The sequence below is a fragment of the Malus sylvestris genome, chromosome 11 (genome assembly GCF_916048215.2).
Source record: "Malus sylvestris chromosome 11, drMalSylv7.2, whole genome shotgun sequence".
NCBI classification, from domain to species: Eukaryota; Viridiplantae; Streptophyta; class Magnoliopsida; order Rosales; family Rosaceae; genus Malus; species Malus sylvestris.
In genome coordinates, this window is record NC_062270.1 from 31508823 (window position 1) to 31535869 (window position 27047).

The 27047-nt window shown below is 38.8% G+C and overlaps 4 protein-coding genes and 1 long non-coding RNA gene across 7 annotated transcripts; 1 reads left to right on the plus strand and 4 right to left on the minus strand.

The window, feature by feature from the left end:
- Positions 1-7124: 7124 nt before the first annotated feature.
- Positions 7125-10895, minus strand: LOC126588727 (disease resistance protein At4g27190-like). The gene is made up of 3 exons (XM_050253832.1): positions 9849-10895; positions 7565-9714; positions 7125-7374 (listed from the first exon to the last, which is right to left on the minus strand). The coding sequence occupies exons 1-2, from the start codon at positions 10637-10639 to the stop codon at positions 7569-7571; spliced, it is 2937 nt and encodes a 978-aa protein (XP_050109789.1). The 5' UTR covers positions 10640-10895; the 3' UTR covers positions 7125-7374; positions 7565-7568.
- Positions 10896-16844: 5949 nt separating this feature from the next.
- LOC126590894 (probable galacturonosyltransferase 12) lies at positions 16845-21378 on the plus strand. Its single transcript, XM_050256409.1, has 6 exons — positions 16845-17195; positions 19193-19245; positions 19335-19490; positions 19660-20250; positions 20356-20658; positions 20771-21378. The coding sequence occupies exons 1-6, from the start codon at positions 16985-16987 to the stop codon at positions 21053-21055; spliced, it is 1599 nt and encodes a 532-aa protein (XP_050112366.1). The 5' UTR covers positions 16845-16984; the 3' UTR covers positions 21056-21378.
- LOC126590895 (uncharacterized) lies at positions 20990-22755 on the minus strand. 2 transcript variants are annotated; one of them, XM_050256411.1, is made up of 2 exons: positions 21695-22755; positions 20990-21279 (listed from the first exon to the last, which is right to left on the minus strand). In XM_050256411.1, the coding sequence occupies exons 1-2, from the start codon at positions 22681-22683 to the stop codon at positions 21204-21206; spliced, it is 1065 nt and encodes a 354-aa protein (XP_050112368.1). In that variant the 5' UTR covers positions 22684-22755; the 3' UTR covers positions 20990-21203. The 2 variants fall into 2 exon arrangements, with proteins under 2 accessions (XP_050112368.1, XP_050112369.1); XM_050256412.1 differs by lacking the exon at positions 20990-21279 and having other exon boundaries at positions 21581-22753.
- Positions 22756-23646: 891 nt separating this feature from the next.
- Positions 23647-26160, minus strand: LOC126590864 (uncharacterized). Of its 2 annotated transcripts, none has more exons than XM_050256379.1 (3): positions 25903-26160; positions 23862-24145; positions 23647-23733 (listed from the first exon to the last, which is right to left on the minus strand). In XM_050256379.1, the coding sequence occupies exons 1-3, from the start codon at positions 25922-25924 to the stop codon at positions 23668-23670; spliced, it is 372 nt and encodes a 123-aa protein (XP_050112336.1). In that variant the 5' UTR covers positions 25925-26160; the 3' UTR covers positions 23647-23667. The 2 variants fall into 2 exon arrangements, with proteins under 2 accessions (XP_050112336.1, XP_050112335.1); XM_050256378.1 differs by having other exon boundaries at positions 23862-24049; positions 25807-26160.
- On the minus strand, positions 24817-25737 carry LOC126590865 (uncharacterized). Its single transcript, XR_007612178.1, has 2 exons — positions 25619-25737; positions 24817-25490 (listed from the first exon to the last, which is right to left on the minus strand). It is a non-coding gene; the product is annotated as an uncharacterized LOC126590865 (long non-coding RNA).
- Positions 26161-27047: the final 887 nt, after the last annotated feature.

Sequence of the window (27047 nt, forward strand, 5' to 3'; positions counted from 1 at the left end):
AGTCTCCAGCCAATAGACTCTATTGATCGAAGACTTAGGGGACTACACTATATACCATATATTGAGCCTCATAAAAAATACTTGGGGGACTTAGCCTATTATTTATATATTGAGGAACAGACCCTTATTTTATAAAAGGGACTCCCTCACTATCATTAGAGAGCATCGCCGCCTGCTGAGCAACCGCCTCACCGTGAGCATCACTCTTAACCCATTATTCATGTACTGAGGAGCGAGCCCTTATTTTATAAAAGGGACTCCCTCACCATCATTAGAGAGCATCGCTGCCTGCTGAGCAACCACCTCGCCGCAAGCATCAACTCTAGCCTATCATTCATGTATTGAGGAGCGATCCCTTATTCTATAAAAGGGACTCCCTCACTTTCAACGCCACAAGCCAAGCCAACCAAGGCAACATAAGGCACAAGCAGAGTAGCCTCGCAACATGTGCTACTTCTAGTTAAGCATCATTTCAGATTGGGCACCGCCTCATATAGAGTATCAGTTCTAGACGACATCTAGTTACTTCGGCCCACACATGGACTGAATTTCAAGCCTCCAGCCAAAAGACTCTCTTGACTGAAGACTTGGGGGACTACTGTTTGTATCATACTTAGGGCCTCCGTATTTAGATCTCGTATAAATACTCGGGGGACTTAAAATGTAAGTATGTAATGAAGGAAGGGGCAAATATTTAAAAAGGGGAGGAGCCCTTATTCTATAAAAGGTTCTTCTCACCCTCACAATCCAAAAGCCTCCTCACATCCCCTAAGCTATAAGCTCTCTCATGCTCTCACCCTCACAATCAAGCTCTTACAGAGAAATACAATCAGTGTGGACGTAGCCCAAACATTGGGGTGAACCACGATACATCTTGTGTTATTTACTTTCTTGCAGATTCACGGTCGGATTTACGTTGTTCCAAGACCCCTCCGGTTTTGTGCATCAACATAATGCATAGATAAAAAAATCGTCATATGCTGGTGGGATCTCACTATTTAAGACGCCGACAACTTTGGCTGGTTGGGTTGTTCCGTAATGCGGACAAATTGAAAGTGAATATAACATAACATAGTCAGCAAAAAGAAAACAAAACATTTTTTGGTTTTAAGTTTTCTTTTTGTATCTTTTTCCTTGTACATTTCTTTTACATCTTGTTGATGCACAAAACCGGAGGTATTGGAACAACGTAAATCCAACCGTGAATTTGCAGAAATGTAAATAACACAAGACGTATCGTGGTTCACCCCAAGGTTTGGGCTACGTCCACACTGATTGTATTTATTTGAGGGAGAGAGAGCTCTGAGAGTGAAAGCGTTGAGAGGGGGTGAGAGGGCCTAGGAATTGGCCTAAGAGTTGGCCTCTGAGGGTGAGAATGAGGCTCTCCTAATTATGAGGGTGAGGAGTCCTTTTATAGAATAAGGGCTCCTCACTTATTACATATTTGCCCCTTCCTTTATTACATAATTACATTTAAGTCCCCCGAGTATTTATATTAGGTCTAAATACGGAGGCTCTAAGTATGGTATAAACAGTAGTCTCCCAAGTCTTCAGTCAAGAGAGTCTTTTGGCTGGAGACTTGAAATTCAGTCCATGTGTGGGCCGAAGTAACTAGATGTTGTCTTGAACTGATGCTCGTGGCGAGGCGGTTGCTCAACAGGCGGGGATGTTCTCTAATGATGGTGAAGAAGTCCCTTTTATAGAATAAGGGCTCGCTCCTCAATACATAAGTGATGGGTTAGGAGTGATGCTCGCGGCGAGGCGGTTGCTCAGCTGGCGGCGTTGCTCTCTAATGAAGGTGAGGGAGTCCCTTTTATAGAATAAGGGCTTGCTCCTCAGTACATAAGTGATGGGCTAGGAGTGATGCTCGCGGCGAGGCGGTTGCTCAGCTGGCGGCGTTGCTCTTTAATGAAGGTGAGGGAGTCCCTTTTATAAAATAAGGGCTCGCTCCTCAGTACATGAATAATGGGTGATCTCTAATGAAAGTGAGGGAGTCATTTTTATAGAATAAGGGTTCGCTCCTCAATACATAAATAATGGGCTAAGTCCCCCAAGTATTTTTCATGAGGCCCAGTTGAGGCCCAATATATGGTACATAATGTAGTCCCCCAAGTCTTTGGTCAATAGAGTCTGTTGGCTGGAGACTTTAAATTGAATCCATGTATGGGCCGAAGTGGCGGTTGTTCGGATGTGGTATTTGTATACCCTGCACTGAAGCTTTGTAGGTGAAGCTTTGCAAGTGAAGCTTTGAAGTTGGAGCTTTGTAAATGAAGCTTTTGAAGTTAGAGTTTTTGCAAGTGAAGCTTTGAAGCTAGAGTTTTTGTAAATGAAGCTTTTGAAGCTAGAGCTCTGTAAATGAAGCTTTTGAAGCTAGAGCTTTGTAAATGAAGCTTTTGAAGCTGATTGACATGAGTGATGCTCATGAATGTTTATGTTGATTGACATGAGTGATGCTCATGGATGTTGTCATGGATGTTGTCATGAGTGATGCTCATGAATATGTTAACATGAGTGATGCTCATAAATGTTGACATGAATGATGGTCATGAATGTTTATGTATGATTGTCATGAGTGATGCTCATGAATGTTTATGTATGAATGACATGAGTAATGCTCATGTATAATTTGGAGTACTAGGCGTACTTTTGATCACCTGGTTGGTAGCATGAAGGAGAGTACGGGTTGTACATTTCATCACCTGGTTGGTGGCATGAATGGCTAGTTGCCAAATTAGAGTACGGGTTGTACATTTCATCACCTGGTTGGTGGCATGAATGGCTAGTTGCCAAATGATATTAGAGTACGGGTTGTACATTTAATCACCTGGTTGGTGGTAATAGCGGCGGGTTGCCGAATAATTTTTGGAGTACTGAGTGTACTTTTGGTCATCTGGTTGATGGTAATAGCGGCGGGTTACCGAATAATTGTGGAGTACTGGACGTACTTTTGATGACCTGGTTGGTGCTATTTTGGGCTTATGGGCCTTCGCTTTCCACACAATATTCTAGCCCATTTATTTTGGGCTTTGCCCTTTATTTTATTTTATTTTTTTATTTTTTAGTATTATTACCCTCTGATAGGGTTTATACAGATGTCTCTGAAAGCTAAGAAAAATAAATCACATCATACAAAAACAAGAAAAGTAAATTACATCATTCTGGTGGGATGTTTATTCCTTGCTTTTGCAGTATGAGTGTTTATTCCTTGCTTTTGCTTTTCTCTTTTCCACCGCTCATTTCTTTTGCTTTGGTGGCAGCTTGCACCTCCCTCTTTTGCTTTTGTGGTTCTTTTGTCCACCACGCCTTTCTTTTGCTTTGGTGACAGCTTGCATCTCCCTCTTTTGCTTTTTTCGTTCTTTTGTTCACCGCACCTTTCTCTTTTACTTTGGTTTACAGGTGGTCTCAGCAAGCTACATGATGTCTTGTTGGGTGTTTTCATCTCAAAGAATGTGCCGGTAATTGTGAGGACCCCGACCATGCAGACTGCAGAAATAAGGTTTTCGATTGTCCTAATGGTTGCCCAGTATTTCTGATTCCAACTCATCCCGCAGTTCCTTGGCTTGAACTTCCAACGTCTACCTTTCACCGAACACTTGGTGTGCAACCATTTTAATCTCATTCTCTATTGTAACAATTATGCCTAGCTTCCCATCACTCACCATGGCATCGACCCCATTAACTATTTTGCTAAAAGACAGCCAAAACTGAAGGCTCTTGCTTCCAAACTTGCAACTGACTTAGGAATAGAACCTGAAAGCGGATTGGAGACCATCATGCTCCTCACGCACCTGCTTACGCCGAAGGTCATTTGATAGCCTTTAGAGAAGTTCCGAGCTCTGATTAGCTTCTTGTTGCAGAGAGTAGCAGCAAAATCGGGGGCAAATTAGCACCGGCCGCGCCACTTGGTCAGGATCTCGGGCATTCTGGTGTCGTTTGAAGCTCCTGGAATCAGGCCAGATTCCGGTGTCGAGAACTCCGATGATAACATCATTGGATGCTTGTTTATGCTGATGGAGAAAACGACGCACGTAATCAAACACAATTTGAGAATCTGCAGCCGATCTGGAGCGGCACAAGTAGACATTATCAGTGAGCTGAGTGATCTTGTCGGATGTTCGATTTGCAACATAAACACCAGTGCTGGTATGAGAACCGACGCCGAAGACGACGTTTTTCTTGGCGTGGAACGCTAAGTGCACCACGAAAATGATTGTCGGAACCACCAGAACGGTGTCGTACCAGATAGCATGGCACTCTGGCAAGCTGACGATGGAAAAACTCTGATCTTGACCGTCGATTATAGCTGGGAGGCTCGGGATCAACGAGTTGACCGACGTGTTGAAGTGTTCCTGAAGGTCCGTCGCCATTACTGTGGGGACATATTGAATTCAGGGACAAAACCTTGAAATGGACGACTCAAATTCGAATTGGTGAGCTCGCATTTTGAGATGAAACGACAATCGAAATTTTAGAGGGAGAGAGTTCGTTGTTTTTAGTCGTTGCAGGGAAGAAAGCACTTGGATTTTGGTGGTTATGTCTATGATTATGAGAGAGACGGAGGACGAATGATGGATGAGCTTCTGTTTTTTTGCGGAAGGAATCGTCCATGATGGTGAGTTCTGGGTCCAAAGCTACATTCATGACGTGGCCCACGTACAGCCTACCATTAATCGGTAACTACCATTCTTTCGAAACCCGCGAACTAAGTCAGGTCATGAGTAACAGAGACGGAGAGAGAGGAGAGAGATGGGACTGGGATTTTGGTTTGGTGTTTCTGCAGATTCACGGTGGAGGTGAAAAATTGAGAAAGAACCGACATAGTTTTTTTGTGTCGATTCCCACAGACGGCGCCAAATGTTGATGCACAAAACCGGAGGTCTTGGAACAATGTAAATCCGACCATGAATCCGCAGAAATGTAAATAACACAAGATGTATCGTGGTTCACCCCAAGGTTTGGGCTACGTCTACACTGATTGTATTTATTTGAGGGAGAGAGAGCTCTGAGAGTGAGAGCGCTGAGAGGGGGTGAGAGGGCCTAGGAATTGGCCTAAGAGTTGGCATCTGAGGGTGAGAATGAGGCTTTCCTAATTGTGAGGGTGATGAGTCATTTTATAGAATAAGGGCTCTTCACTTATTACATATTTGCCCCTTCCTTTATTACATAATTACATTTAAGTCCCCCGAGTATTTATACGAGGTCTAAATATGAAGGCCCTAAGTATGGTATAAACAGTGTCGATTCCCACAGAAGGCGCCAAATGTTGATGCACAAAACCGGAGGGGTCTTGGAACAACGTAAATCCGACCATGAATCTGCAAGAAAGTAAATAACACAAGATGTATTGTGGTTCACCCCAATGTTTGGGCTACGTCCACATTGATTGTATTTCTCTGTAAGAGCTTGATTGTGAGGGTGAGAGCATGAGAGAGCTAAGAACTTAGGGGATGTGAGGAGGCTTTTGGATTGTGAGGGTGAGGAGACCCTTTTATAGAATAAGGGCTCTTCCCCTTTTTACATATTTTCCCCTTCCTTCATTACATAATTACATTTAAGTCCCCTGAGTATTTATACGAGATCTAAATACGGAGACCTTAAGTATGGTACAAACACATTACATTGCAAGCAACTAACAGACTACTGCTACAAACAAGGAGATGAAACCGATGAACTGTTTCTGGAACTTATTCTTGGACTTGCTCACCACTTTGTATGCGTCCTCACATCTTCATGCCAACAAACAAGAACATTTTCGATTACGTTGAGAGAATCCAACAGAAAATACATTTACTATACAGCAACTTGTGCACATGAATATCATTGCTATTATAAAAGAAAATGGATGGTTGGATTCATAGATGAAAACTACGTACACTCGAAAATGAAAAAAAAAAACTACAAGAGTTGATGCTATGAGACAAAATTGCAATATAATAAACATGAGGACACCGTCTGACAACGAACAGTGTTCCGAAGAGGAATTAACAAGGAACCAACTAGTGGCCAAACCAACATGAATTTTGTGCTCAACACCATTAGCGAAACCACTAGAAACAACAAAGTAAACCATGAGGAGCTGATAACATGTGACAAAAAATTAAAATAATCACTAGAATATACTCACAAATATCCTCACTAAGGAGGCACATATAAATGAAAAATACTAAAGATGAAAACAAAATTGCCCAATCCATGAGAAGGGGAATGAGGAGGACTAGGAAAACGAGAGAAAGGCTACCATTGGCCTCAAGTCGAAACAAGGGACTAGCAACCATGGAGTTTTTTGATATAGGGTTTTGGTATGGAAGGGAAAGATCGTCTTAGGTTTTTTTTAATGAGTAGTTCAACCACATTATTTAGTTTTTAGTTTTCCTTGTTGTGTTTAAGATAAAAGGGAAAACATAGGAGAAATGAGGGAAATAAACTTTGAAGGAAGAATGGTCAGAGAAATTAGAAGAAATGTATAAGAAAAGAGATAAAAAGAAAACTTAAAACCAAAATTATTTTAATTTATTTTTGCTAACTATGTTAATTTATATATATATTCACTTTCAAGATTTTGTTTTCATCACTTCTTGTTTGTTTGTTTCCTTCATTTCTTCCATTACCCTTTTCCATTCTTCATTTTCCTCATACACTCATATCTTAAGCACAAAAAGTGAAGAAAAAAAAATGATTACCAAATGTGCCATTGACCAACTAATTAGCTAAGCCAACTTCTCTAGTATCATGCTGATAATAACCTTTAAATTCCTTAAGGGGTTGTTTGTTGTACTGAATAGGCTTGGCTTTCGTCTTATTTAAGGCTCACATTTTAAATGGCTTAGAATAAGACCTGCTAGCAAAGGTGTAAAGCTAGTTAATCTAGTTCTTAATTAACTTCATATGTGGTTTAGGTTGAAACTGGAGTTAAATAGCCTAATCTTAGTCTTAGTTTGGTCAATTAAACACCACCTAAAATGTCTTAATCTATGCGTGAGACAAGAGTAAAGCTACATATGTGAATTAAGCTAGTTGGTAGAATAGTGCTTGCTCCTTTTGCAATAAAGTTAAAATTCTCGATTCTCATATATTTAAAGTAATTTAAAATATTTTCTTGTCAACAAAACAAAAATGTAACATAATTTTTTTTCCTTTAATAAAAACGCACACTTTATTTATCATCTCAAAAAGTACAAACTATGGAGTCCACACCAGTATTACAGAACAAGTTTACCAGCCAAGGTCGGCGTCTTAAATAGTGAAATCCTACAAGCAGACAACGGTGTTGTTGTCTATGTATTACATTGCAAGCAATAACAGACTGCAGCTACAAACAAGGAGATGAAACCCGTGAACTGTTTCTGGGACTTATGCATCCTCCCATCTTCATGCCTACAAACAAGAACATTTTCGATTACATAAAGAATCCAACAGAAAATACATTTACTATACAGCAATTTGTGCACATGAATATCATTGCTATTATAAAAGAAAATGGATGGTTGGATTCATAGATGAAAACTACGTAAACTCGTAAATGAAAAAACCTACAAGAGATGAGGCTATGAGACAATTTCTTTACCTATTTAATCCTCCATCGGCGGCACTGCGGTGTCTGCGTACGCTTGGAATCGTTGCTGAAGACTGATCTTATCTTCACGATTTTGCCATTTAAGACCTGTCCACCAGTTTAAATCTCCTCTGATCTCTTTAATAGTCAATGCATCACGGGCTGTGAAGGGAAGCTTCACCACCCTGGGGCAGTTGCTCACCACAATCCTCTCTAGAGCTGACAGTTCCGCTCCCCTTGAACAGATAGTACTTAAGCTTTCCATATCCCTGACTTCTATGGTTTTCAACTTTGGAATCTTTTCATAGAAATCTTTTGCGATAACCTGCTTCATCCTCCTGCAGTGACTCACCTTGATTTCTTCGAGGTTTGAAACCAGTCGAAGTAAAGAAAAAGATATGAGGTTCTTTAGAAGTCGACATCCCTCCACCTTGATGGTCTTTAAATTTCCAAGGGATCTTCTGGGGACTATATTGTCCAACAAGGTTGCTAAGTTATCCAGATGACTCAGAGTTAAGTGCTCCAAATTTGGCAATGTGCTCCGAAGAGTTGTTTCGCCGACTAACAATGTAGTTATGCAGTCACAATTTGATATGGTGAGCGACTTCAAATTTGGCAGGCCACACACACTCTTGTTAGTAATTATATCAGATAAACTACTTATACCTCCACATGTGAACAGGTCCAGGGCACTTGCTGTGTACAATAGCCCCTCTAAGCCTCGTTGCAGGAGGTCAACCCCTCGAAGGATGACTCTTTTCTCATGCTGAGTCGGTAGATAGATTGAATTTGGACCAATCTGTATGGTGTACTTCTTCAACCTTCCAAACCATGGACCGGCAGAGTCTAAGGCAACGCAATCAACTGTGTTTAGCCTTATGTGAACAACAGAAAGTCGCCGCAAGGATAATAACTCATCAAATGCTGCTCCTCTTCCTGCATTACGCTTCACATCCCACTTATAACCACTGAAAGACATGTCTAAGACTTCAAGACTAATTAATCCCAACATGCTTCCATATGCGATGACTTCTAAAAAGCGAGTGTGTGACAAATTGAGATCTCTCAGGTGAATCAGCTTTCCCATGTCTTTCGGAAGCTTTTTTATTCGAGTTCCATAGAGATCGAGCACTTGAAGTTTATAAAGAGCTCCGAGTGGGGGTAGGATTTTTAGAGCATGACAGTCTCTTAAGAGAAGAGTATGTAGCTCCCTTAGCTGAAGAATAGAAGAAGGCAGGGAAGTTATTAGAGTGCAACTTAAATTCAAGAATCTTAGCACTCTATGTTCTAGAAAGAAACCATCAGGGATTCTATTTAAAGGATTACAATGCAGGAACAACACAATTAGGTCGGATCCCCCAAGCAATTGAGCTGGCAAACTCTTGATGGAATTGCTCATAAACGAAGCTCTTCTGACCGATTTTTTCAGCTTTAGCATTCCTTGCACTGGGCTGCTGAAAAACCCGGTTTCTTTCTCATTAGATGATATCCAAATGGCAACCTCCCTCAATATACTGTGCATCTTTACGGTGCCAATGCCTTCACCCTGTTCTAACATGCAACAATCCTTCAAATATTCAAGTTTAGCATGCCCATCATTAATGGACTCCTCTAAAGTTTGACGTTCCCCAATAATTCCATCAGATAACCACAACAATATTAGTTCCCTTATCTGAATTGAGAAATTTTCTGGGAACAGCGAACAAGATAAGAAGCACGACTTATAAATCTTACTTGGCAGTGCATTGTAGCTCAATTGCAACCGCAGATACACCTTGTCCAAGCTCCCGAAGTGTGGTTCGGAAAGCTTCAGTTGGCAGAGTGCATTCCTCCATAGCTGTATCATTGTTTTGTCTCTCATGGACTTCCCCATAGTCTCGATAGCCAGAGGCAAACCACCACATTCCCTAGCAATTTCTTTAGCTAGAGGATTTATGTCTTCTAACTCCACCACATTTCCTGCATTCTGAGCAAATAAAGTCCAGGACTCTTCGTCGGTCAGAAGTTCCATCTTTAGTGCTTTATCGGTCATCATTTCCCTACACACGTCAAGATTTCGCGTTGTCAAAACGATCTTACAATTTGCTTGCCCATCGCCTTGTGGTATCCCCACGCTGTGCAAATCAATTTTCTCCCAAACGTCATCCAGAATGAACAGGAACCTGTAGTATATAAACATGATTTAGCTTTGCCATCATGAATTAGGAAACCAAATTCTGTAACTAACATTAACAGGAACATAATCTTAAAGTGAATATATAATCAAGACCAGAAATGAAGTTAACATTAACCTTACCTCTTTCCGGACTTCAATACTTGCTGCAGTTTGCTAGCTCTACGCTCGGTGCTCTCTTCTGCATACAGTGCTAAATTCAACCTCTCAGCAATTCGTGATTGAACCTTTTTCATATCCAGGTCATTTGACACAGGGACCCAAATGACCATATCAAATAACTCCCTGCCACAAGATTCAAGCTGATTATTCAAGGTTTTCACTAGCGTAGTCTTTCCAGAACCGCCCATTCCATAAACAGAAATCCTTGTGATCTCTTTAACTGCCAAAAGTTCCATAAGCTGCTTTAGGATCTCTGGTGCTTTCTGACCAACAAGAGATGGCGCCAGAATATGCTCAACCGCTATATCACTTGGCTTCCTATCTTCCATTGGTGGAAGATTGCAGGACTCCTCAGTAAGTTTTCTCACCTCATCACGCTTCTTTGCTGCAGCTTTGCTAAGTTGGTACTTGCGGCGCATGTTAGAGTCAAGCATACACCCCAGGCCACAGGGAGCATCAACGGGATCTGCCTCCAAAAGTAGCCTGGATTCATGTTCAATCCCTTCCACCTCACGTTCGATCTTCTCCACCCTTTCAAGCCAATCCATAACTTGCCAAGGGGGGTGCTTCCCTTCTAATCTTGATAAATTGACCTCTTCTATTTTTCCGTACTTGCAGCGAGAGAGCTTCTGCCGCTCATACTTCAAAGTCTGGATGTTTTTCTGGAACTTTCTCAGGGTGGAAAGCAGGGAAAACGTGAAGTTGCCGACACGCCTACCAACTTCAATGATAGCACCCACGATTTCCTGCATGGTTTCACAATACTAGTACTTGGTTTTGTTTTTTCCCTTTGGTTTTTCGGGGTTCCAAAGGGACGAAAGGACAATAGAGGGCGAGTAGATACACTATTGGAGTTTTGGGAGTAAATACTGTATTGGAGTTATGGGAGCTCAGTAGTTGGTTTGAGATTAGGATATAATCGTTGTCAAGCATATGGTTTTATAGCAGTGTTTCTTTGGCCGTAGTGTATTAGAGTCTCAGAAACCTAGAATAAGCAACACAAAGAGAAATGAAAATCATCGAGGGACGATAGGAAGCAAGGGAAAGAGAAGGACACACGAACAAGAAAAATACTTGTTTTCTATGACATCTGATATAAAGTTCAAACTGAGGAAAGTGTGATTAAACTTCCTGCTCGGCTTTATTCACTTCCTTAGTTTACAACAATGTGAAGCATGTCTTTGTTTTACCCGGCTCCCCAATATTCAAACAAGGACAATGTCGAGTATGTATGCCAGGTTCCTAAGGCAACAGACAAATATGTTCTCCATCTCCTAGTGGAAATCATGAAATTTGTCCATATTACTTCCCGTCCATACTGTGGGAGATATGGAATGGTGTCCCGAGACTACGACAGAATCATCGGCAGTGCATATAAATCGTAAAACTAAGTAACCATAAGCCAAAATTTTCCAGGTTTCTTGGATGACTGAGCCATCATATTTCTGGTTGTTGAAATGATTGTAGCTACACAGCACCAAAGAGACACTAGTGTAAGGACATGCATCTTGGACCTGTCTCATGCAAAACAAGGATTAGATGTAGTTCCCCAAACAACAAGAGCAGCTTAAATATCATACATAGAAGAAAACAAACCCTCACATATAGTTCAATGAGTGCATAGTTGCTCAGTGGTGGTGAAAATCGCCACCATAACTAATTTCTATTAGATCAGTTTAAATTCCAAACTTGTGTAGCAGATAGATTAAATCATACTCATCTAATGACTACATATTGGTGAGCAAAAATGCACTCCAGAACAATTGGTCCTGATTAAGTTTCTTCTTCGAAATGGGGTTTTAAGTGTTTTGACTATGAAAGGAATTCTTAGGGGTTTATTAATAACCATAGGTTCAAGTTCAACCCTAATATAAACTCCGAAGTCCACAACTCATTTATCAGCAAACTACTTTTACCACTTAGTTGAAACCTGAATTATGTCCTAAGTGTTAAGAATGAGTCCTGCATTGAGGGGAGGAAGGACCTTGCATGGGCTTATAAGAGGTTGAGCTATTCCTCATATTGCCAATTGGTTTTATGGTGGAACCTCAACTTTCTTCATGGTATCAGAGCATGTTGTCCCACGTGTGCAGTTAAACTGCCACACATGCTCCACGTCACCCCATTGTGTTGTCAACATGTTAGGCTTGAAAATTCGCCACACATGAGGGGGCGTGTTAAGAATGAGTCTCACATTGATGGAAGGAAGGACCTTATATGGGCTTATAAGAGGTTGGGTTACTCTCTATATTGCCAATTGGTTTTATGATGGAACCTCAACTTTCTTCACTAAGAAGTTACCCTCCCATTTTTTGTTGGAGGAGGATTCTCTCCCATTTTTTTATAGAGATAATAAGATAAAAAGCAATATGTGAGAGTAGGGGAGTGAAGGGGATAGGAATAAAAGGGGAGAGAAACTTACTCCTTTTTTGTTAGACTTACTGCTGCAACTACCAAGGACACCCAACTACAAATAAATACACCCAACAAACAAGATTTTTGTTATTATTTTTAAGGTTTGAGATTTTCTAGTATGCACCAAATATATAGTTGTACACCTCCGCATCCTTAACTGTTGGATAATTTTTTTATGAGTGGAACATTTGATAATCATTTCATTTTTAATCTTTATTTTTTTTATTACAAACAATAATTTAACTTATAGGATGAGGGGAGGGTTTGAACCGGGATGCAAGGAAAACCCTAACCTCCATACCAATCCACCACTTGCTTCAGTTTCATTTTTTAGTTCACTTTGTGGTCATTTGTTGGAAAATGTAAACTGAAAATCTTTGCCAAATGAGTTTTCATTTCTTTTTCTACAAGTAAAAAGCGAAAACAAAATGGGTATCAAACAGACCATAAATCTTACTGCACATTAAACCATACATTAATCCGATACATACCATACACGATAGAATAAAAATAGAATTCATTATGACCCCTATAGAATGTTAAAAATTTGCAAATTAGAACAATACAAAGCGAAAGAAGATAATACATCTGAACCGGGTCAGTCAACAATGACTTGAAACCGGGATAGTCATAGTCATACCAGAGAACATGTGCAGAAATGTAAAGTAACATCCCAATGCCGTACATAGAATCCCAATGTCGGGACTTGTCCTTTGCAATCAAACACGCCAGCAGCTAGCAGTTTGGATCATGGATGGACCCATTTTGTTCTGAGGAATGTACCTAGGGGTGTAAATAGGGAGATAATATTATTCGTGCTCAAGTTCGAAACCTCATGCTTAAGATCGGCTTCGATGATAATTCAAGCTCGAGCTCGGCTTGACTCATTTGTAAACTAAACATGAGCTTTTGATTGGCTTTTCTCTACTCATTCTTTAAACAAGCTCGAGCTTATGTTTAGTTCGACTTAATTTTCATAAACACTTAATAAATAAATTAGTAACAAAGTGTTGGTATTAATATTGCAAGTGTATGTGCACAAAATAATAAGATAACTACTTAAAAGTGATTGCATATCTAAGAGCTCTTGATTGGCTTTTCTCAGCTCATTCTTTAAATAAGTTCAAGCTTAAGTTTAGTTAACTGCTGATATTAGTATTACAAGGATATGTGCACAAATAATAAGTTGAATTGCATATCCAACAAAAGTATATACGAGTTAGTAGCTTGTAACTTACTTGTTTAAAAGCATTCATTTTTGCATTTGAGGTTCCATGTTCGAATCCCCCTTCCCGTAGTTTAAATGTATTTAGTGTAGATTATCTTATCGTTTGTTAAAACAAATCACATAAAAAGATACGAGTTGTTCATGAGTTTTGTGAGCTGAACGTACCAACATACCAAAGCTTAAGCTGTTGAAGATGTGCCCTAAAGGTTAATCAAGAGATAAGATTTTATAGGCATTTCACATATTAAATTAATTAGTTTGATCTAAGAGCAAAGGTTATTGTCATCTCATTAAATGTTATACGCTTAAATAATAAGTTTAAGGAATATGTAATAGAGAGGATAGATTCACGAGACCTTTCTTTCTCATACACATATTCTAAATGTTCCTATTTATAGGATTGTCAATTAGGCATTGATAATCTAGTTAGATCACTACATACTACATCTTCTCTCTTCAGAGAGCGAGTGATCTCGAGTCATTGGTGTAAAAGATAATAAGGCAAGTATGTAGGTGTTTAATATAGAGTGATTTCACTGAACACGATCAAACATAAGTTCTTGTACTCATGTGATATGAGGACTCACTAGTTAGGATAATGCAAAATTGTCCTTTGACTTGAGACACCACAGTTGTCTTGTTGATATATCTTTGGTCATTTGATGATGCGTCATAAGCCCGGGGTTTGCTTAGGGCATTGTTGGGATACTGATTTGTCCACAAAGGCATGTGAGTGTACAACAAGAGATCTCTAACCTTCAACCATTCAACAAGAATATTCTATGATATGATTCAAGAGTCTCTGACCATAGCACATGAATATGATTTAGGAAGTATATTCCAAATCAGATTCATGAGAATCATAAATAAGAAAATCACATTGAATAGTAGATATAAATAAACTATCAACCGAACAATGTGATCAAGAATATTGATTTAGAGAATGACCGTATTGCATTGTAATTTCAACTGAATAGGTTCTCAGCTTCTTATGCTTATTTGGGATAGTCATGACATACTGCTAGGCGTCATTCATGACTTGTGGAAGTCCTGAAGATTAGAAATCACTAATCTTCATTAAAGGGAGAATAGAAAGAAAGATAATTTTCAATTCACAATCGATTAGTAAGAGTTCTAATCGCTAACTACCTCGCTAATTAGAACCTAATAAACTATACAATGTGTAAGGTAGAGATTGAAGAGTACAATAGAATTAAGTAAGTACAATTAAATGATTTAACTGTTTATTGCTAGGATTAATTAATAAGTTAATTAATCAAACGAATAAGTTCGTATTAGACCTTGAGTTAGTTTAGGCATTGAACCGTCAAGCTTATTAACTTAAGTTGTATGACAAACTGAAACTTAAAAGGCATAAAGGCCCAATGACCGAATATAGAAAGAGGGGGTTAGGTTTCTCATTTAGTCACTCAAGTTTGAGGGACTATAGAAGGGGAGTTATAACCTTAACCTCACTACAGAGTTTTGTTAGGCATAATTGTGAAACATTTCTCTCTCATTCTCTCTACAAGGCCGGCTTCGAGGAGAAGATTCACTAGCATCAATCTTCCTTCTAGGTTACTTATCTCCTCTTCTCATCTCTCCTTAGTATGGAGAAATTAGAGGTTTCCTCACTTGGAAAGTTCGGAGATTCTATTCATCATGAATCCATGGAGAAGGAAGTAAAGGAATGAAAGCTCTCTCTTGGACAATTAGCATTTACGTATGCAAAGAGAAATCTACAAACGTATAATGGATTTTCAACTCTTTCTTGTAAATTTGAGTTGAGTCATTGTTTACCACACTACTAGTCTTTGAATTTTACGGTTAAAATTTGTTTTGAGTGCATATGAACATGTTTCCGCCTTTTAATTGTTAATAACTCTATTTATGTTGTTCAAATGATCTTAATTTTGTCAAATGTTCCCCTTCAAAAGCTCAACTCATTTTTTCTAACAACCGTAATATTTTGTTCAAGCTCAACTCGTTCAACTTAAGAACTGAGCTTGAACGAGCTAAACATGAGTCGAGCTCAAATTGTTCGAGCAAATTTACAACCCTATTATGTTACTGACTACATTGTTGATTGCTTTGCATGCATAGGTAGTGTCAACCTCTATTCCAGAAGTAGGCAGAAAGATATTCACAAGTATTAGAATTATTAGATAATTTGTTTCGTTTTCTCCCATAGTGGCATTTGTATTTGCTTTTATCATCCCTTTGCTTTTTTCATGGGACCAATATACATTAATTTGCTATCATATTTGGCTTATCATGAATATCTCCCGGAAGTTTTGATATATTTTTGATGATTTATATGTGGATATTTAACGACGAAATAAATAATTTTTTTTTATTGACGAATATGGATATAACCATTAACATATAGGGAATCTGTTACTCGGTGGATATAGTTATAAATAATCCTCGATGGTTAATTTGTAGTTATGGATATGATTAGTTTTCTTGGTTATGAGGATGAATATAGTATTTCCGTCTCTAAACCAAATCATTACCATCCCTAATGACTAGAGATTACATCCAAAGTCTCCCTAAACAAAATTACCTTGCCCAAAAGTGTGCATACTATGTGAAAGGAAAAGATAAAAATAAATACCATCTATGAGTTTTGCAATAAAAGGTCCTATTTCCCTTTTCTGTTTTCAATATGTCGGGTGCAACTACAAATACTCTTAACCAAGACTGTTGCAGTTGGTAGTCAAAGGTTCCAACAATGACAAATAGGAAAACTAGGAATGAGGCAATTACAAATTTTTACAAATTACAATTGCTTGAAAATAAATATATATGAGAATCAAATGTTCCTGCAATTTCACTCCAACAACCAAAGCCCATAGAGAGAGAGGAAGAGTCATTTTCCATGTAGAAGCCCAGTTCTGTCAAACACTCTCTTTCTCACAGTCCAAGCTCTTTGAAACAAGAACCTCATGTGGAGGCAAAGCCAAGCAAACACCAAACCAAACACAGAATACGTTAATATATTGTATTACACAAACACACACACACACACACACACACATATATATATATATATTTTTTATTTTGTTATCTTTTATAATTATAATTATAATTTTGTTCTCTCTCATCTCCCTCAACTTCCCTCCTTCAAAACAAAGCCGAACCCCCAAAACCAGAAAAGCAAACACGACCAGTCCCATGTCTCTGTCTCTTTAACAACCCTCTCCTCATATGTTTCTCAACATGTATAATAATACTATAGCCCAAAAACTAAGCAAGGTTAGGTAACAGATAGCTACCTTAACACCCCCTTCCCCCATCAAAACCCTTCCTTTTACACGACATTGCTTCTTGCAATTCTACTCTGTCCTTGTTTGCCTGATCAGACTGGAATTTGCCATTTCTCACCCCAAAATTACAACATTTTGGGTGTGTATGTATTAGTTTTGTCGGTGTCCTGAGCAAAACAACAAAAATGCAGCTTCACATATCACCCAGCCTGAGGCATGTCACAGTGTTTCCGGGGAAAGGAGTGAGGGAGTTCATCAAGGTGAAAGTCGGGTCGAGGCGGCTTTCATACCGGATGCTCTTCTACTCCATTCTGTTCTTCACTTTTCTTCTCAGGTTTGTGTTTGTGATGACTGCTGTGGATACCATTGACGGAGAAAGCAAGTGCTCTTCAATAGGTATGTGCATGTCCATTCAAACCTAATATTATTCTAGCAACTTTGGTTTCAGGGTTTCCGATTATCAACCTAAATAATTTCGATTATCAACCTAAATAATTTATTAGCGAATTCGTGTTTAAATGTGCAATTCATGTTTAAAATTTAGCAACATAACATGTCGAAATTAAATACAATCTTGTAGATAAGAAAATACTTCCTATACAAAAGGTAAAGAACAAAGTACATAGATAAGATATACATGGGAGACTTATCTTAGGGTGTTCAAAATATTAGTTATTATCTAGGTTTCATATACAAGGATGTCTTTTTCTGTCTTGAAAAAATCAATTGCAGGCAAATAATAATACAATAATAAACTTTGGTGATCGACAATTGGCTTGTTTAATTTATTAAGCCTTTGGCAACAAACAATGACCTGCTAGGAAAAAATTATTCGGATGACAAATCACTATATCAACAAGCGGAACTTATAACATTTACCTTTTTATTTTCTTTTAGAGATACTTGGAGTATTAGTTTTTTAATTTTAGTTTAATTGGAGCTTCGGTTTCTAAAATAAAAGTTATGAGTATTGGTTTTTATACTGGTTAAAGCATAAATCAATAGTCTTTTAAGTAACTGCGTTACAATTTTTGTAAAAAAAACAAAGGATTAACGTAGAAAATAAGGGATAAAAATTCTAACAAAATTATCCAAAAAAAAATCATTACTTAAAGATGTGACAAGTGTTAAGCTCCATTAGTCTAAAGTTTCAAGAACAATGCTACAATTTTCTCTTTCCTTTGGTCATGTGCTACCCAATCTACTGAACTATGCCCAATTAATTAAAAGTAGGGAGTTTTACTTATAGAAACAAAAATACAAAATACATTTCATAGATCTCCACTAGTTTTGAATTATTTCCAGGAGATAAAATCCCAAACCTCAACAAATCCATCCGAAAAATTAAAATTCCATGACATCAATTATCACATAGATATTGCTCCTCTCAAAAAAAAAAAAAGAAAAAAAACAGACAGTAGTGTTTCTCGAAAATATAGTCCTATAATTTGTATATACGAGCAATTGTACCTTAAAAGTATCTCTAATTATTTTAAATGGGACTGTTATATGCAAAGGCTCAAGGCTCCATTCAGAATGTGATAAATGTGCTGCTTTCAACCGTTGTCTCTGCAGCATAATAATCTATCCCAACACTAATTTTCATTTTTTTAGGATTCTCTCCCCTCTTTTTTTCCCTCCCCTTCCCTCCTCTTCTATTTGAACGATCACGATTAAGCCACGTCAAAATAGAGAATGTGAAAGGAGAGGATGAAAAGAGGAGGGAGAGGAGGGGAGAGAATCCTAGTCCTAAATTTCGAGCCATCAAATGAATAGCAGAAGACAACAACACGCACTCCCTTTTATTTTATTTTATTTTGTTTATAATTAGGTATATCCTTAGTAATTTTCTAATTAAGTTTGTTGAACAACTGAAAATTTCGTATGATCTTGATAGTCAAGTATAAATGTGGATTGACAGACATGAATCTCATTTTCTTTATATACAAAAATTAATATAATCTCTTATTATATTTATTTATTTTTAAATAAATGTTTAAAGCTAACTTGGTTGATCGACGTAGGCTTGCTCCTCTTATTTTAATTTTTCTCCTCTTATTTAATTTTTCTTAAAATTAACAAATTCTTATTTGTTTTGAAGTGTCTTTTCTCTGTATTTTATTACAATAATAATGATTTGAAGCCATCACTGTACGCTTGATCTTTTAAAAATGTTAATTTTCTTCATCATTTCACTTTTTTTTTAATATTATTAACTAGTTAGTGTTTGAACGTTCATATACAATTTTTTTTTAATTAAACACATTAATCCAATAAAAGATCTCTCATTTATAAGTAAAGAACAATACCAATATACTGTAGTTTTAAATGGTAATTAAACACATTATTATTTATATTTATTTTGTAAGTCATAATTTTTGTTTTAATGATAGGTTGCTTGGGGAAAAGACTAGGACCAAAGATTTTGGGAAGAACAGAATCAATGGTAATTTCGTAATCCCAACTTCTGGTTGAAGAGATATTGTATTACTTGATTTTATTTTTGTCTGTAACAATGTAATTAATTTCTGAAAGGTCCCAGAAGTAATATACCAAATATTAGAAGAACCCATCGGCAAGCATGAATTACAAGGAAGATCTGATATTCCTCAAACCTTAGACGAATTTATGGTTGAAATAAAGAACGGAAAATCAGACGCAATGACCTTCGCTGTCAAGCTCCGAGAAATGGTACTTCTTTTCCCAATGTTTTAGTTTTCTGAAAAGTAATCAATAACACATTTATGTAATCGGCAATAAAAATCCGATAACTCTAGGGTCGCCAAATTCCGACCAAATGATGTCTCATGTACTTGGTGCAAGAGTATCTTGGGTTAATAAGACAGTGCAAAATTTTCAGGTCACACTTCTTGAGCAAAGAACCCGAAATGCCAAAATCCAAGAGTACTTGTACCGGCATGTAGCGTCAAGCAGCATACCTAAACAGCTTCACTGCCTAGCCCTGAGGTTGGCCAACGAGCACGCCTCCAATGCAGCTGCTCGCCTGCAGCTCCCTTCTGCTGAGCTCGTCCCTGCCCTCGTTGACAACTCCTACTACCACTTTGTCCTTGCTTCCGACAATGTGCTTGCCACCTCCGTTGTAGCCACGTCCCTTGTCCGCAACTCATTGCGCCCTCACAAAGTTGTCCTCCACATTATCACAGACAGGAAGACATATTACCCAATGCAAGCGTGGTTTTCTCTGCATCCGTTGTCACCTGCCATAATTGAGGTCAAGGCGTTGCACCATTTCGATTGGTTTACAAAGGGGAAGGTGCCGGTTTTGGAAGCAATGGAGAAAGACCAAAGGGTGAGGTCGCAGTTTAGAGGCGGGTCATCGGCCATTGTGGCGAATAATACTGAGAAGCCTAATGTTATTGCAGCAAAGCTGCAAGCACTTAGTCCCAAGTACAACTCGCTGATGAATCATATCAGAATACATCTACCCGAGGTACCATGTTAACTACGGTTTAGTAGTGTTTACGACAGCTTATAATGCTTCTATAAGCTTATTTTGCCTACAATTTATGCTAATCTACACTAAATTTCGAAGCAGTTGTTTCCTGGTCTTGATAAGATAGTGTTCTTGGACGATGACATAGTAGTTCAAACTGATCTTTCACCGCTATGGGATATCGAAATGAACGGAAAGGTCAATGGAGCAGTTGAGACATGCAACGGAGAAGATAACTTTGTGATGTCAAAGCGGTATAGGAGTTATCTGAACTTCTCTCATCCTTTGATATCGAAGAATTTCGATCCCAATGCATGTGCCTGGGCTTATGGCATGAACATCTTCGACCTAGATGCTTGGAGAAAAACCAACATAAGCTTTACGTACCACCATTGGCTTGAACAGGTGAGCGAAGTTTCAACTTTATAGCTTTCAAATTTTTGCGAGAAGAATTAATCGAGGTAATGCGTTACTATCTTCTAAATCATCCTATCTTATGATTGGTATCTTTATGCAGAACTTGAAATCAGACCTGAGCCTTTGGCAGCTAGGAACGTTGCCCCCCGGCCTAATAGCATTCCACGGTCATGTCCAAGTTATTGATCCGTTCTGGCACATGTTGGGACTGGGATATCAGGAAAACACAAGTTATGCTGATGTAAAGAGTGCCGGTGTCATCCATTACAACGGGAGAGCAAAGCCCTGGCTAGAAATTGCATTTCCAAAACTTCGGCCATTTTGGGCAAAATATGTCGATTTCTCAGATAAATTCATCAAGAGCTGTCATATCATGGCAACCTAAGTTGGGTTTTCAGAGGAATATGTCGAAAATGTTGATGATAAAGAGTGTATTGTATATGAGGCAAAGGAAAATGAGAGAGAGTTCTTCCCCGATTCACGGCGTTCAATACTTCTTGATGCAAGATGAAAAAACAGCACCGGGCTTCTGATCAGCAGGACTCTCTTCCCTCAGTGCACATTCCTTCACCTATCACTCTGTATTCCTCTTTCCTTTTTCCCCTTACGCTGTAATTACAACTTCCGGTCATAAAGTTTTGTCTAACGACAAGATGTTAGATGTACAACATGCAATAAAGTGCAAGACAACGTACTTCTAAGACTCAATGAGAAGTGCAACCTGACAAATGATAGGATACGTGAGACAACGAGAGGGAATTGGACAGTCCATAAGACACTAATGATATGTCGGATTTCTTGACAACATCGAGAGATCAGATCCTTATAACTACATCGAACTATGAATTGCTTAACTACGTAAGCAACAAAAAAGGTGCCGCGAGCTCAGCACATGTAACAGACGCACAAGTGAGTAAGATTGCAATTGCAATTGCATTTATTCAGACAATTCAACAAACACCTTCTACACCTTCAAAACTTATCAATCGGAGATTATACAAAACAGTCACTGGAGAAAACTTACTTCTTTCCGGTCACATTCGACACCAAATCCCTGAAAAACTTCACTGATTTCGTCACGGGTGAATTAATGGCCATCAGATTATACAAAACGTTCTCAACTTCACCGATTGAAGGCCGCGATTTAAACGTCGAAACCATCTTCAATTCCCCTCCTTCCTCAACAAAAACAGCCCATTTCTCACCACTCACAACCCCATCTCTCACGCACCTGAAAACCACTCCACTCCTGCTGCTCAAAAGCCCCTTCACCTCCAAACCCATGAACGAAAAAATCACCTCAAACGAATCCACGAACCCGCCGAGCTCGCCCAACTCCGCCTCCTCCTCGAACGCCCACCTGGGGTTGAAAATCACCACCGGCCTCGGGAACAGCAAATCAGTAACCGTTTTTATAACCGCCAGTTGGGTTCCCTCTGGCGCCAAAAACACCACCACGTCAGCAGAATTCAAATTATCGGTATTACCATTGGCGATGGAGGAAATGTCCGAATGCTCAACCGGGCTCCATGGGGAAGCCCCGAAGGCTTTCACTGCGGATTCTGCGAAGACAGCGTTTGACCATATAATCAAGACGTTGACCTTGGAGGATCTTCGTTTGATGGGAAGGTCTTGGAAGAGCTGGATGGCGAGGTTGGAGAGGGATTCCGGGGAGTCGTCGGCGACGGGGATTTCGAGTCGGAATCGGGGTTGTTTGGGCTTCTTGAGCTTGGTGGTGAGGCGGAGGTTGTTGAGGGGCTTGGAGAGGGTGGCGGAGAGGCAGGTTTTGGCCTGTTGGATGGCGGCTTCTTTGGAAGTTGGTGGGGTGGGGGAGGAGGATAAGGAGGAGCAGAGTGGGGATAGGGGGGTAATTTTGGGTTTGTGGTGGAGGGTTGAGGGGAAGGAGATGTGAGAGTTTTGGTGGTGTTTGGGAAATGGGAATGGGTGGGTTGGTGGTGGGGGGTTTGGGGTTTTGATGGTTTGCGTGTGGATTTTGAGAAGGTTGGTAGCCATTTGCGTTTTGACAGAGTAGGGGAAGAAAGCTCAAAGAGAAATAGGTACTTCGCCAGAAGCACTTCAAGATAAGGTTGTAAAAGCACTTCCACCTTTTGTTTCTTTAAACTTTTTTGTGCGATGGTTTGTTAGGTCATCTCTAACCGAGGGCTGGGCAGAGGCTCGTTTGAGCCCTCTGATCCTCCAAAATTCCCCAAGATATTAATATTTTAATGAACAGTACATGGTCATATTTGCCTCCGTCTCCAACCGAGGGCCAGAGGGCCAAAGGGCTCGTTTTAGCCCTATCACAAAAAACCGTCTCCAACCGAGGGCCAAAGGGCCATAGGGCCAAATATAATTTATTATTTAAATTTAAAAACTACAACAACTTAAATTTAAAAACAACAAGTTATATTTAAACTCTACAAATTAAATTTAAAAACCACAAATTAAATTTAAAAACAACATTAACTTAAATTTAAAAATTACAACGACTTAAATTTAATATCTATAATCAATATCATCTTCATCATCCGCCATTGTAGGAGTATAGTCAGAGGTAAACAATTGCCGCCGAGACATAATTTCTTTTTTTTTCCTATCAAAATAGGCCTTACTCATTGGAGTGTAATTCGAAGTGTTCCTTTCCATATTCTTATCATCCATCTCTTCTTGTATTTGTTTGGCTCGTTCTTCATGTCTACACTTCCTTTCTTCCGCCTCAAGGGCATTTTGCTCCGCCAGTAATCAAAATGAGGCCGCCACTTCATGTTGAGCGGCGTAATCAGAATTTGCCTTGCCCTTTTCCCTCAACCTTCGGGCCTTGTTTCGTCCCATAGCCCTAGGTAAAGAACTTTCGGACGGAGTCGGATTTTCTACCCTTGTTTGTTGAATGGTAGGAGATCCATCTTCATTCATATCTACAGATGGGGATGCAGCTTCCAAAGAATCCACTCTATGTTGAGGTGGATCTTCAAATAACACCCACCCTTTATAAATTTCCTAACAACCGTGAAACTGAAAGGGTTTTGAGCTGCCCTCCATATACAATTCCTCCGCTTGGCGTACCTAAAAAATATAATTAAAAAAATTTTAGGAAATTAATTCACGAAATTAAATGTAATATAATGACATATAATTACAAAAATTAAATGTAATATAATTAAACATTTAAAATAAACTGTAAAAACACTAACTTCGTCATAGTAATTGGCGCCGCTTTCATGTCTACTTGCTGCTGCTAATAGTGCTTGATGCCATTTATTCAAACTTGGATGAAGATGTTTCTTCCATCTTGAAGAACAACTTTCGTGGTTTCGGGTATTCGGTGGAATGGTGCCTTCGTAGAACTCTAAGTATTTTTTGGACACACGAGTCCAAACACCTTTACTTGTTTGAGAAATCCCCCTCACACTATCTTCTGAGATCCATCTATAAGCCTTGCAAAGAGCTTCATCTTCTTTTCGAGTCCAAGCCCTACCTTTCATTGCAGATGAGGCCGTTTTTTTTGAAAAAAAATGAAGGAAATATTGAAGGAAATATTGCAAATGAAGTGAAGAAATATTATAGATGAAGGAAATATTGAAAAATTGAAACAAATATTATAGATGAAGGAAATATTGGAAAATATATTGAAGGAAATATTGAAGGAAATATTGAGAAATATATTGAAGGAAATATTGAAAAATATTGAAGAAGGAAATATTGCAAATGAAGTGAAGAATTGAAAGAACTTCACCATATTTATAGAAGAAAAGAAATGTTTAAAATAAAATAAAATAAAATAAAAAATAAAAAAAAACCCAACGGCTAGCTGCAACGGCTAACTGACTCAGCTAGCCGTTATATTCAAAAAAATTTCAAACTATTAAAAAAAAAAGAATCTCTTTAATGCTGTCGGTTATAAGGCCATCTCTAACCGAGGGCTGGCCAGAGGGCTCGTTTGAGCCCTCTGGCCCTCCAAGATTCCCAAGATATTAATATTTTAATGAACAGTACAGGGCCATATTTGCCTCCATCTCCAACCGAGGGCCAGAGGGCCAAAGGGCTCGTTTTAGCCCTGTCACAAAAAACCGTCTCCAACCGAGGGCCAAAGGGCCATAGGGCCAAACATAATTTATTATTTAAATTTAAAAACTACAACAACTTAAATTTAAAAACAACAACTTATATTTAAACACTACAAATTAAATTTAAAAACTACAAATTAAATTTAAAAACAACATTAACTTAAATTTAAAAATTACAATGACTTAAATTTAATATCCATAATCAATATCATCTTCATCATCCGCCATTGTAGGAGTATAGTCAGAGGTAAACAATTGCCGCCGAGACATAATTTCTTTTTTTTTCCTATCAAAATAGGCCTTACTCATTGGAGTGTAATTCGAAGTGTTCCTTTCCATATTCTTATCATCCATCTCTTCTTGTATTTGTTTGGCTCGTTCTTCATGTCTACACTTCCTTTCTTCCGCCTCAAGGGCATTTTGCTCCGCCAGTAATCGAAATGAGGCCGCCACTTCATGTTGAGCGGCGTAATCAGCATTTGCCTTGCCCTTTTCCCTCAACCTTCGGGCTTTGTTTCATCCCATAGCCCTAGGTAAAGAACTTTCGGACGGAGTCGGATTTTCTACCCTTGTTTGTTGAATGGTAGGAGATCCATCTTCATTCATATCTACAGATGGGGATGCAGCTTCCAAAGGATCCACTCTATGTTGAGGTGGATCTTCAAATAACACCCACCCTTTACAAATTTCCCAACAACCGTGAAACTGAAAGGGTTTTGAGCTGCCCTCCATATACAATTCCTCCGCTTGGCGTACCTAGAAAATATAATTAAAAAAAATTTAGGAAACTAATTCACGAAATTAAATGTAATATAATGACATATAATTACAAAAATTAAATGTAATATAATTAAACATTTAAAATAAACTGAAAAAACACTAACTTCGTCATAGTAATTGGCGCCGCTTTCATGTCTACTTGCTGCTGCTAATAGTGCTTGATGCCATTTATTCAAACTTGGATGAAGATGTTTCTTCCATCTTGAAGAACAACTTTCGTGGTTTCGGGTATTCCTTGGAATGGTGCCTTCGTAGAACTCTAAGTATTTTTTGGACACACGAGTCCAAACACCTTCACTTGTTTGAGAAATCCCCCTCACACTATCTTCTGAGATCCATCTATAAGCCTTGCAAAAAGCTTCATCTTCTTTTCGGGTCCAAGCCCTACCTTTCATTGCAGATGAGGCCATTTTTTTTGAAAAAAAATGAAGGAAATATTGAAGGAAATATTGCAAATGAAGTGAAGAAATATTATAGATGAATGAAATATTGAAAAATTGAAACAAATATTATAGATGAAGGAAATATTGGAAAATATATTGAAGGAAATATTGAGAAATATATTGAAGGAAATATTGAAAAATATTGAAGAAGGAAATATTGCAAATGAAGTGAAGAATTGAAAGAACTTCACCATATTTATAGAAGAAAAGAAATGTTTAAAATTAAAAAAAAATAAATAAAAAAAAAAAAAACCAAACGGCTAGCTGACTCAGCTAGCCGTTATATTCAAAAAAATTTCAAACTATTATTGTCGGTTATAACCGACACTAATAGTAAAACTATTAAAAAAAAAGAATCTCTTTAATGATGTCGGTTATAACCGACATCAATAGGAAAACATTAAAAAAAAAATAGCCAGCCCGGGGCTGGCTGGCTGGCCGAAAGCAGCCAACCCTCCAGCCCTTCAGCCCTCTCCGATCCCGTGGGGCCCTCCCAGATTCCAGAGCCCTCTGGCCTAGCCCTCGGTTGGAGACAGTTTTAGGGCTATTTTCGGCCCTTTGGCCCTCTGGACCCTTCGGTTAGAGATGGCCTAACCGACAGCAATAGGAAAACATTAAAAAAAAAAAAAGCCAGCCCTTTAGCCCTCCAGCCCTCCAGCCCTCTCCAATCCCGTGGGGCCCTCCCAGATTCCAGAGCCCTCTGGCCTAGCCCTCGGTTGGAGACGGTTTTAGAGCTATTTTCGGCCCTCTGGCCCTCTGGACCCTTCGGTTAGAGATGACCTTAGTTCACCTTTCTAGTTTCTACCGCAGCTGTAATATGATTTCCAAATCCTAGTTTTCTCGGAGAACTTCGATGTAATTGGATGCCAAATCAACAGTATTTCAGATCAATTATGCATTGTTATGTTAAAGGTACATGATAACATGTAATCGACTTGTGATGCTACCATCGTCGCACCACCGGTGAAAGTAGCCCTTTATTTGGAGACGAGCAATCTAACTCTTATCTACGTATGAGATCTGCTAGTGGGCATAGGACTACAAAAATTGGGATGGAGTTGTCCGGAGAGAAGCCTATCTTTCGAGAGCA